This window comes from Corvus hawaiiensis, chromosome 2, assembly GCF_020740725.1.
Source record: "Corvus hawaiiensis isolate bCorHaw1 chromosome 2, bCorHaw1.pri.cur, whole genome shotgun sequence".
Classification (NCBI taxonomy): domain Eukaryota; kingdom Metazoa; phylum Chordata; class Aves; order Passeriformes; family Corvidae; genus Corvus; species Corvus hawaiiensis.
Genome location: NC_063214.1, coordinates 3,324,670 through 3,337,090, shown reverse-complemented (window position 1 = coordinate 3,337,090; position 12,421 = coordinate 3,324,670). Strand labels below are relative to the sequence as shown.

The 12,421-nt window shown below is 35.2% G+C and overlaps 1 protein-coding gene across 7 annotated transcripts in view; it reads right to left on the bottom strand.

Moving 5' to 3' along the window:
- Positions 1-1,447: 1,447 nt before the first annotated feature.
- The window catches only part of ARL13B (ADP ribosylation factor like GTPase 13B), a 34,471-nt gene continuing 23,497 nt past the window's right edge, over positions 1,448-12,421 (bottom strand). For 4 of the 7 annotated variants that reach the window (XM_048294627.1, XM_048294626.1, XM_048294625.1 and 1 more), the window contains 6 exons: positions 10,001-10,203; positions 8,902-8,995; positions 7,582-7,798; positions 7,112-7,228; positions 6,591-6,659; positions 1,448-3,552 (listed from right to left, as the gene is read on the bottom strand). In XM_048294627.1, the coding sequence (XP_048150584.1) occupies positions 3,476-3,552; positions 6,591-6,659; positions 7,112-7,228; positions 7,582-7,798; positions 8,902-8,995; positions 10,001-10,203 (777 nt within the window). In that variant the 3' untranslated portion in view covers positions 1,448-3,475. Of the gene's footprint in view, positions 3,553-5,814; positions 5,859-6,590; positions 6,737-7,111; positions 7,229-7,581; positions 7,799-8,901; positions 8,996-10,000; positions 10,204-12,421 lie in introns of those variants that run through there. The other 3 variants (XM_048294630.1, XM_048294632.1, XM_048294631.1) reach the window with 3 other exon arrangements.

The following is a 12,421-nucleotide window of genomic DNA, read 5'->3' as shown; positions in this document are numbered from 1 at the left end:
ATGAAGACTAAGAGCATTTCTGCTCACCTCATGCAGATTAGTAACACGCTTGAAAGCGTGTTTCAATCAGGGTTGTGATAAAGGGCCTGGAGGCAAAATGGAGACCTCGTGCATCTCAAATGTGAAAGAAACCTGAAAGTCTTTTTGATAAATGAGTTTTACCAACCAATACAGGACAAAACTGCTATAAAAAGTAGTTCTCTCTGCTTATAATTGTGCCAAAGCCAGTACCATACAAGAAAATATATACAAGAACTGAATTTTACTGTACCAATAAAACAAAAAGGTCTGCTGAATGAGTCACCTTCCCCTAAATCTGTGGTTATATTCCACTATATGTTACTGTGTCTGAAACCAGATTTGCACCAGAAGCAGAGAGAAGACTCCAGTTAATCAGCTCATCAGCAACACCATCACAGCCAAACTGCAAACAGCAAAAATGCAACTGCAACTTGATCTCTCTCATGTGCTGCTGCAGATCAACTTGTCTCTAATTACACTCACAATAGGCTCAATTATTTATTCCATTTACAAATGCATCTACTGAAATACTGGTGGATGTGTTCTATTCAAAATAGTAAAGTATTTCAAACTGAATGAATCCCAGGAGCCAGGAAGCCAACATGAAGGCAAAGTCATTGGGTAGCATCCTGCAGTTACAGCACTAAACTTTCCACTAAAATACTACAATATATTACTGAAAAAAATATTGCTTGAATATTTAAAGGGGGAAAAAAAAAAAAATCTGTGCTGCTTACTTTGTTACTGTCCATCAATCCTTTCCAATTTCACACTAGAGACCTAATGGATACCAAATATGTCTATTTTTAATAATTTTGATTTTTAAAACCTTTAAATCTATGAATAAGGTATTTCTGTGGATTCTAGCATGTAACTAAAAGGGAAGACAACCTGAACAACTTATTTTGAAGCACTGATTCTCTTTGACATTAATTCAGTTCATGATCATTACTATTCCTTCTTAGAAGGTACTTTTAACTTACCTTTAAAATATTTTGCCTAAAATATATTTAAAATGTTACACATAGATAATACAAAATGCTCTGCTTAACCAGTGAATTTCTGTGTTCTTACCACTCCTGTATTTAAGTAGAAATACTCTTGCCTGAATGCAGAGAGACATTTTGAAAGTGGTTATTGATGACAAAAGTCTGCAAAATAGAATTTGTGCTCTCTATTTACAGATGCACAACTTATCATCTCTCAAATATTAAGTACACTATCTAAGCATTTTATATGCATACATCTACACCTGACTTATCTATCAGTATATTCTAAATTTGATCATCTTGCTCCTGCAAAAATATGCAAAGATTCTAGGTCTCTATAGTATACATTTTAGCAAAGTGAGACTTGCAGTCCTTAAATATTTATGTCTCTATTTACTTCCAAAAAATCGTAAATGTATGGTAATACAGGAAACATGTTGATGCTTTGCATTAGTTTTATTCTATACATAAATGTCATCTTGAGCAAATAAAAAGTCATGGCAGTATAAATTACTGAAAAAATCCCCACCATAGTAAATAATTACAAAGCATATTAATAAAACAAAAACTTATAAAATGTTTTTGAGTACTTTGGTCACATGCTGGTAACATTTATTTTAAAAGTAAAAATCAAAAATGGTACATGTATCCACACACACAGCACACAGAACACACAGTTCATATATAAGCATCAACATTTTAGTTTCTCAAATTTCGTTACCACAGCAGTATTTAGCTTTGCTTTTAATAAACACTTCCATTAATTTATTTTAGGGAAGAGAGAAAACAAAAGGGTAATACATTCCTAGAAATTGAAGCTGTAAAAAATTAAGTCTGCAAAAGTAGAGCCTTAAAGCCAAAAACTTAAGTGGTAACAGAGCTAATGAGAGTAAGGTTGAGATTGTACATATAAATTTTTGTGCAACCTCCCCTCCACTTAGAATTGTGTCGTCTGAAGGGAGAATGACCAAATCCTGAGGATAATTCAACTGAATCATGTTACAGTATCAGAATACAACAAAAGTATTCTCATGCTGGTAGTCACACAGAAATTGTTTCATCCTTTCTCTAAACTAACAAACTTAAGAGGAATAAACTTCTCCACCTCTTCCAAACTTAGTACCCATAAGAGAGATTCCACCCTACTCTTTAAAAATCTTAATTATTTCATTTTAGTATGCCAGATGTTTGTGCAACTCCATGCTGCAAGGGGCATATGGCAAAGACTTCCAATACCAAAATGCTGAACACGTAATACACCACATTGTTTCAACATGTAAACTCCTTTGGTAAAACCACATTACTGAAGACAGAGCATCATATAAAATTATCAACTACTGCTTCTCCAAAAAGCCCCTGGGAATGGGGGCTTCATCCCATCTGTCATTAAGTGGCAGAACAACGAACCTTTACAAGTACACCACTGCTTGTGTGCAAGGTAACAGTAAAACATTTAAATAGGAATATAACAAATTGTAACTCTTGTTTAGGTATCACTTGTATGTGGTTTTCAACTCATTCTATGGAAGTGTTATATAAATCCTTAAAACCCCAGCATTTCTTTAGTTTGCAAGATGGTATTTTAGTATTATTGAGATTAAAAACTGTGGGAGGTCATCTGCATACTGGCTGATTCAGTTTCCCATCAAAATCGGGATTTAATTAGTGCAAATTTCCCACTATGTGCAATTTTCTCATTTGTTGTAGTAGACAATACAGTATTCAACTCTCTTTTTCCACAGAATTTATTACCTATGTCAAACTCAGTTAACAAAACCAAGAAAACAACAGATAAGAAAAACTTCCAGACAGTTCAAATAGTATTATTTTGTATAAAATGTATTTATTTTAAATTTTTCTATCTTACCCCCTGCTTCAGATTGCCAGAAATATGAAATATGTCATGTAATACCTAAGCAAAGGTATTGGTACTGTAAGAGAAATGTAAGAGTAAAACACACTTTATTTTTATGCACTTGACTAATGCTCCCTTGGTATCATTTTATTGGTAGTAGATACACAGCTCCACTCAAACTTTCAACTCATTTTATAAAAAGGTAGAAAAATATATTCAATATTTGTTTAACCTTTCTATATTCACCCTATCATACAGGAATCTTACAAAATGCTTTAGAATCATTTACTCCCTGAAAAAATACCAACACCTGCACAGCACCTGGAGAAAGGTCTTGGTGGGAATGTACAATCCAGTATTACGGGATCTTGAAGGTGTTTTTCTTCAGGTTTTCAGCCATGTCTTTTCACAAGTAAACCAAATAAATCCTGAAGAAGAGCTGGTGATGTGAAAAGTAAATGATAAAGTCTGACCACCTAAGGACAACAGGATGAACTCCATGTTTAGTTGTCATACGCTGAGAAAGTGTCATTTTAAAAATTTTCCTTCAAGGGTAAAAAAATGATAGGATTTTAAAATTATTGTTTTTAAAAGTCTCTTTGTGCTCCAGTTAAGCAATGACATCATGGGTATCACTGTTGGGTCTTTGGCGTAGAGTCAGCGGGGGCAGAGGCTTTCCATAGAAATCTGTGGAAGAAATTCCAGAGCAGAAAAACATCAATCTGTCACCTACCACCTTCCTGGCTTAAATAATGTTTACTAAATTCTTGCTTCCTTAATGAAAGCCAGGTACTCTATGATTTTAGAGCTAATTCCTCCAAGCAAACTTTCAAACCTAGTGCTAATTAATGTCTAGAGATGGATTGGCCAAACGAGGGTTTAATTACATTTTGGTATACATGCATCAGCATTTGCAAGATGAAGCCCAAAGGGGATCTGTAAACATCCCTAAAAACAGGAAAGGAGAAATCTAATACAAATAACAACTGAAGAAATGAAGCATTGAAATTTGTATGTTGCTGTAACCAAGGTTGCACCGCAATATAGTTTTGGAGGACAGTAATACTGTGCAGAATGCAAAATTTTGGAACATTTATGCATGGCATTTATCTTGCAAGCAGAAATAACTTTCTAAAAGAATTATTTCAGATTTTTTAGATAAAATTGCAACATTTCCTTTCATCAATAAAGGAATTTAAAGTGGTAAAATTGTACAAGACAAAGTTAGTAAGTACATCAGAAGAGCATAACAAGTGTTCTCAAACATTTGTAATTGATGTAAAATAAAAAACCCATGCAGACTGGGACATGCAAAGCACTTCACAAGCAAAACAGTATGGAAGATGGTAAGAGGAAACAGGTGGAAATCAAGAAAAAAATAAAAGCAGCTTTTTGAAGCATTCAAATCTCAATTTTTTTTATACAGACCACCTCTTCCCCAACAAAGCCTTGATGGCCTGCCAACATAAAATTCAGCTTTAATAAATCATCATTTCCCAAGAATATATCCCATTTGTTCTACAAATGCAGTAACTTCGGTTAGAAGTGCATGGGCTCACAAACAAACTGCATTACACTACTCTATGTGGACCTGGCTGTAGGGTCAAAGTTTTAGTTATCCTTACATTTAATCAGCAAAATGAGAACACTTTTATATTATTGTTGTAAATATTTTGATATTTTGATATTTTGATTTCAATAGCACTAATTGCAGCAGCAAGAAAACTGCAACAATTGTAAGGTCAATGAAAATCTGTCCAAAGGATAGTTTTAGTCTCCAGTTTCTTGAGGTCTGGCAGAGCACTTTAGGGCTGGCAGAGAATTTTACCTCCTATCCTGAAAGAGGTTTGTCATTCTTGCAGATGGATCCTCCACTGACAATAAACAGACATTCATCACCTTGTTTTGTGCCAAAATTATTACTATGACTGGAAAATTTGCAGTCTTCAGTGAATATAAGTACATAAATACAAAGTTTGAATGTCTGAGAAACCTTTTAAACCCACCTTTGAATTTTGGGCAAAGCTGGGGGAAGAAAAAAGAAATCAACACTAATTTATTTCTCTGCTGAAGGGACAACCAAAAAGAAGTTGATTTTCAGAAAGATGCAATTCAGGAATTATTGTAAAAAAAGGAATCAAAGGTAGGCTCCACTGGTCTTAGGGAAACTCTAATGAGTTTCCAGTCAGGAGCAGATTCTCAGTGTGCAAAATATGTAAGAATTCATTGATAAATGCTGTTGTGTGATGGGAAGTTCTCGTCAGTGCAAGATGGACTTGGCAGTGCTGGGTTAACAGTGGCACTCAGGGATCTTAAGGGTCCTTTCCAATCTCAATAATTCTCAGATTCTATGGATCACAAATTGACAGAGTTAAAAACCCCACAGCTGCTTTAAGCAAAAAATTTGTATGTTGCTGTAGCCAAGGCTGCACTGCAATAGTTTTGGATGACAGTAATACTGTGCAGAAACCAAAATTTTGGGACTATTTATGCATGGCATTTACTTTGCAAGCTATAACTTTCTAAAGTTATAACTACAGCTCTTGGAAATCAGGACCTAGCTAAAGGTTTGACAGTGCTGGGCTATGTATGTGAAGAGCTTTTTTTCATTTATAAATAGTGGTTTCCTAATAGGTGTTTTCTTGCTAGGATTTTCAAGTGTGAATCTTGTGAGTGGTTCAAAATTCCTGAAAAAAAGGATAAATTTCACACAGAGCAGGGAATGCCTTGAATTCGGCTGCAACTTCAAGTTTACTCTTACACCTCTGGTCAAGAGATAACTGCCATTGTTAGCTTCCAAAATTATTTAATAATTGTACTTCTGTTACAAATTAACACCTAGCTTAAGCAGGGTTTTTTCCTCTTTGTCCCACCCATGCTCTTCCTATAGAATGCAACACCTCCCTGAGGCACAGATAAAAACTGAGTTCCTTTTCTTCCCCTCCCTACCTCTTCATCTGGCTTTCCTTTCTTGCCGCCTTCTCTCTATTTGCCTTTAAAAAAAAAGAGCAAGAGGGGTTTATGATTAAGATTACAAATCACATTTTAAGCACATGAATTTAATTCCTGTGAGAAATAAATATTTTGGGTTTAGAAATTTTATTTTGCCTTCAGGCATCTTTTGATTCTTTGGCAGAAAAGCTCCTTGTTCTTGTGTTTCAGATATCTCCAAATCACTTTTCAAAATGTGAAAAAAAAAAAAAAAAGTAAGAAAAATTAAGAAGCTATCATCTCAAACTCAGGAAAAAATGAAATATCAGCATATGAAAAACAGTCTTCCATGATCTTCCAAAAATAGAATATAGTCATTATTGAAGCAAGAAATCAAGACTCTGCCTACTACACCTTGGTATTAAATTAAAAATATTAATTTTAAATGCAGTACATTTGGACTCTTAAAGTACCTGGTCCCATTATTCTTTGTTATATAGCCCTGAATGATTTTTAGGTGCAAATAACTTCAGATCATTCACAACTTCTGATATCCCATGCCACTTTAAACTATGTAAGGGAATTTAAGAGAACTCATTTTTTTTTCCCTAATAAAAAAATCAGACTTGAAAAATCAAAAAGATGCTTTCTACTAAGCAAAAGGGAAAGCTTTTTGGTCAATGAAAATTGGAATTTAGAAATGAAAAACAGATGAAGAATGAAATGAATGTAGAAGTGAATGGACAATGGAGCATGGTTTAAAAAGGTACAAAATCCCAAATACTTCAAATTACCAGGATGATGTGTTTCACCAAGAGGCTCAAGTTTTCGAAGTCTATTAAGTTTGGGAGTTCCCCATCCAACTAAAGGAAAACAAAGACTGTCAGAGCATTCCATGACTTCACTGGATTATTCTGAGCTGTGCAGAAGCCACATTTCTCTGGGAGAAATCAAAGCAATTAGAAATGCCCAAGCTATGCACTACATTGCATCCACAGTGAAGAATGATGAAATACTTCAAAAATAAACTGATTTACCTTAAAAAGTATTGATATTGTTCATCACTTCAGTGAGTAATCAAGGTTCTGGCTCTTTTTTTTTGGGAGAATAATGTCTTCCCCCATGGAATAGGCCAAATCAATACTGCTGGAAGTTCATATCATGAAGTGGGGAACTGCATCAAAGATCTTCTATAGAGGAAGGTTTAGTAGCTCCTCTCTGTATGAGGACCAGCCCAGTTTCATCATTCACAAGTGAGACTTTTAAAGGATTACCAACCACAAATTGAGACATAAATTATTGTTTTTACACTTACCTGGTGGAAGAGCTGGTGGTGGTGTAGGGTTCTTGGGAAGAGAGTCCTCTGCATTAACAGGTTCTACTCTGTGTCCCCTTTTTAATTTAGGTTTTTTACTTTTTTTCTTACTGTTATCTATTTTCAACAGAAATAAAACATCACAGATCACACAGTTATATTTAGGTAATACCCTAGATCAGATTCTAATACAATTGTTGAGGAGATACATCAGAGTTTTCAATCCAAACTTAGACACAAAATTATGGGAAATGTAAGTCACACAACATTTTGCTACAGAAAATAAACTGTGGGCATAAAATATATGCAAACTCTACATTTCCATGAAGAAATTCAGCTTATATAACCTATTCCTGCATTTTTGTGTTTTCAATACACGACATTGATGTGTGGTATGACATATAATACAAACAGAAGGAAGAAGCATGTGAAAAATCCCACTGAATGACATTAAAAGGCAGCAGTTTTACCTGAGTCAAGGCATTCTGAGGCTTGTTGGTCACTCTCTTCTGCATGCTGCAAAAGCTGGGCAGTTGTAGAGTTGCACCTTTCCAGCCTGCTGTCATTCGTGTTTTGGCTACTGCTACTTGATAAGTGGTCCTGCTCCGGCTGGGATTTCAAGACAATTGTAGCCTTTTCAGTCTCCAACTTTTGCCTCTTCTTTTCCTTTTCCAGCTGTTTTTCGTTCTAACAAAATGGACAAGATTTTTTTAAAATTACTTCTAATGCTGTAAACTGACTAATAAGACAGGAAGGTTCTTAAAAAATGAAAATATTCCGAAAATATTTTTATGTCCTATATATTGCGTAGCATTATTTTCAAATAGATGAAGAAATTAGATTTCCAATATCCTATCCAGAGGAAGGGAGGGGAAATTAACAACAAAAAGATATTAGGAATTAATGCCAGTTTTCTTGTTTTATTTTTGGTCCTATTAAAATAAACAAAACAACCGTCTACTTTCTTCCTCCTCAATTACTTTTTTTTTAGCCTCCAGAAAATGCCACCCCAGTTTGGATAAATACCTATTGTGTCACAGAACCTCAGTGACAGGCTGCTTCACAATTCTGTATCACTGAATTACCATCTCTGCAATATTCACAGCTGTACCTTTATTTTCTTGCTTTTGATGTTATTACTAAAATGGATTACTGTGCACATAGCTGCCTTGACACGTTCTGTGGATATGGGTGCTTTTGTCTTGGGGAAAAGCAAATGTTTGAATTACTTGCTGGAAAAGTTTACGTGGTTCTTTAGATTGTGTTATCTCCAGGCAACTGAATAAAAAAATACGAACTCAGAAACGCAGGTTAAGGAAGCTTTAATAAACGAATGTGATTTTCATATTTCAAAATTAATAAAAATTCTCAAGAGTCTGTTTTCAACTGAAAAGAGGTTATGCTCACAAATCTGAATAGCTGAAGAAGTCAGGGAGATTTGGTATGACTCACCACATCACAAACACTTTAGAAGAAACAAATAGACCTTGAATATTTTCCACTTCTGAATCCCCAAGAGTTTAATTAGGAAATGTTTTCAGTCATGTGTTTACATTTATTTCACTGTGTCTACAAAACTTTTGTTCCCCAATCAATAATAGGGGTTTTCTTATCATGAAAACATTGATTCAATGCACACAAAACAAGGCTGCTAAGATTAAAATAAAAATTTAAAAAGTGCTGTGCAGACAGACTTAGAACAACTCTTAAATGATCGTTTTTCTCATCACTTCTCAGACACTTGTTAGTGCTGGTTCTAAACAGATCCAGATTTCCACACACTCTCCTACCTCAGAGATTACAGCAGATATAGGCTGGAAGGGGTTTCCACATTTCCCAGGCTCAGGGTCTTCTTCCTCAGGTACATTTCCTTCTTCTTTTTCCCTTTGGCATTGTTGTTGGGTTTATGTTGTTTCAGTGGTTTTGGTGTTTGGTTTTGTGGGGTTTTTTGGGAACGGGAGTGAGGGAAAAGAGGCAGAATGAATAAAGAATTATGAAGAAGCCATAAATTTTATAGAGAACAATGTCAGTCCTCCCCACTATACCTCTCAGTGTGGCATAAACACAACACAATCCAACGTGGTCAGGAGGTTTTGTGTGTGCAGAGACATGAGGCAGATTAGGAAGCAAACCAATTTTTTTATAAATTTGTGAACTATATCTGAAGACCATGTCAAGTTCCAACTGTTTAAAATGTACTTCAGTAATTTATGTGCTTATTTAAACCAAAACAGAGTGTAGTCCAAGACACTTCCCAGCTACTTCTCACAGTAACTGAGACTCAAAATTCTCTGCCTATATAAGGCAGAGCAGAGGACAGGCGTGCTCAGCAAATATTTTAAGAATGCCCCAGTAAAATTATTCACATCAGTCTTTCACAGGAACCACAGCAGGCTCCTCAAGACCAGAAAGGGCTTTGAAGGGGGGTAATAAATCACTTGCCCTGCTTCCCCTCACTGCATCATCTTTAGTTCCTTCATGCCTCAGCTGTTGGATATCCTGAAGTTTATTAAGCATAGTGTAGAATAAATTTTCATATCTAGTCTTTGATATTCCCATATGGGTTACAGAGTCTAACTTAACACTTTATTTTAGAAGGTAACTTCAGATTAAATCACAGGAATTATTTTTTAGGTCAATCTTCTGTGAAGTTATATTAGTAAGGCCAACTTTATTCCTCAACTACCTTGCAATTCTCATTCACAGTACATTTCCAGCATGCAGCAAATCAAATGAAGGGGATGAAGAGGCAAAAACTTCAAGGAAGACTCTTAGCTTGTAAGCTTTAAACCCTGGACAGCTTGGTTCCCATAAGATCTATGCACAGGAATGGACCAAATATCTTAGAGAAGGAAGCAAGGGATGGAGTAAGAATCACACACAAAATACCTCTCTTCCCGTATCCTCCTGACTCGCTCAGCTCGTTCCAGTTTCTTCTGTTCCTCAAGTGCTTTTTGCTCTGTAGTGTCCCTCTGGATGCGCTCATTTAAGGCATCAAAATCTTTCGCTATGATATGGAGAAGCCAAAATAACCCCTTTTTTATTGATTTATCAATTTTTTTCCCACAGCCCATGATCGCTGAGCAAGGTTCCTGTAAATATACAGAGAAGGAGAGAAAAAATATTTGCAGTTCAGACCACATCCCTTGACTGGAAACAAGAAATCAGTTGAACAATTACTGTTTACTGTGAAGCTTGTAAAACACTGAGAAATGTGGGTTATAAATAGTCCATATTTACAATCAAAATGGAAAAATCTGATACGAAAGAGAATCAGCTTTGCTTCAGTTCATGAAAAAAAATTCACCATGTTCATAAGCACCTCGGGGATAAATAAAATCTCCTGTGAATTTGTCAGAAAAGTCGTCAAACCAATTCAATTTTTTACATCAGAACAGGCATTGTACCTCGACTGGCGTAAAACTTTTTGTCATTATACTCTCAGCAGCACAAGAGAGAAACATGACCTAAGCAAATCTGTTGGAAGAGAAGTGCAAAGCTCACTGAGAAAATAGTTATGACAATAGTTATGAAATAGTGAGGAAAATACATCTTGTAAGAAAACATTAAAGGACCAAGAGTGGTTCTCCTGAGATGAAAACACTTCAGGGAGACAGGATAATAGCCTTCAAAAACATTAGGTGAAACTGCAAATAGGAAAATAATGATTTTCTCATTTTTCATGTCAGGAAGACAAAAACAATGGGCTTTAATTGGGACGAAAGATACAGGGCTTGATTCAAGCTTGGAACATGGAAAAGATGTTCTCTGAAGATCTCTTGAAAACTGTTTTCCAGAATGTTTTGGAGCTCTGTATGTTTTAAAACATTCCCTGAATAATAATTGAATAGATCCAGCTATGTATTTGACATGTAGAGATAATATTTCACACTGATCATGTTCAGGATTTGTGTTTATGAATAAAGATTAAAAAAGACCAACTATCCAACACTAACATCTGAAAAACTCAGTGCTCTCTCTTCATCTGACAATCATTTAAATGGCACCACAGTCAGATATGGAATGTACAGTTTACAACAGAAAAAAAAATTCTGACCAGTTATGTTTAAATTAAGGTTCAACTATGAGTGCTTTTCACTAGGGAACACTGCAATACCCTCCAGCACAACCTACCAAGGAAGGAGATGTATAGAAGATGTATATAACTTGTTTCTCTCAGAAAACTAAGATAAAACACTGGCCAGCACTGGGGAAATGTTCTTCTCAGTTTGCACCAAGATTACTGTTGCTGCAGTTTGGTTATAAAACATAAAAATTCAGAAATATGGAATATACAGACATATTAAATAAGAAAAAGAGGAAGGTCATTCTCACTGACACTGTCCAACAGCAAGACAAATTACTCCTTCTATTTACTTTAATACTTTGTGGGGAAGTTTAAAGATCCAGTGGAAAATGAACTAAAAGAATAAGAAGAAACAAAAAGTTTTTTGGTCCTTGCCTAACTTTCTATCTTGTTTCACAATGGCTCTGTTTAAACAGACCCCAGGAGTCATCCTACTGAAGCAGTTTGGGACCATGTTTATCTTTAAAGAGCCTGGTGAAGAAGCTGCCCATTTGAGTATGAAATAGTCTGAAGACTCTGTGATCTGGCTCCTTTCCTAATTACACACAAGATATAAATAACGAACAAGAACAGCATTTTACTGGCATATGTCAGCAATGAAGCAATTCAGAAGCATTGGAATACACTAATATCTTTCGGGTCTTTTTTTACTGATAATATTTTTCAAGAAAATATTTTTGGCACAGAAGTTCCTTGGAAAAAAACAAGGATGAACTTGCAATTTTGATTTTTATGATTACTACATGTGCATAGTGCAAAGTGCACTAACTGAAGAAAAGCACTCAGAGAATCATGACATAATAAACAGAGCTATGCCCTTTTATAACTCAGCTTCCTAAAGAAAATAATAGCAACAGGTAGTATTGCAAATCTCCCTAATGAATTAAAATTATTATTTAAATTTCAAAACCCAAATACCAAATACCGAAATGGTTTGCAAAACTGCCTCCTTCTTTTGGTTAATAACAGCATAACTCTCATTATCTTTCAAAATGTTTCTTATTGCCATCAGAAAAAGATTGTGGAAGTAAAGCCCTACCTAAGACACTGGTAGATTAAAACAAAGGGTTAAAGAAAAATTTCAGGGACTACTGATTTGGATAAATCATCTGAAATATTGACCAATATTAAGTAGCTTTCATGAAGATTTCTGGGTTGGCTCCCCCCACAATGATTTCCTGCTGCATTTTTTCTTAACAGGACAGTGACTACTCCATCTAAAT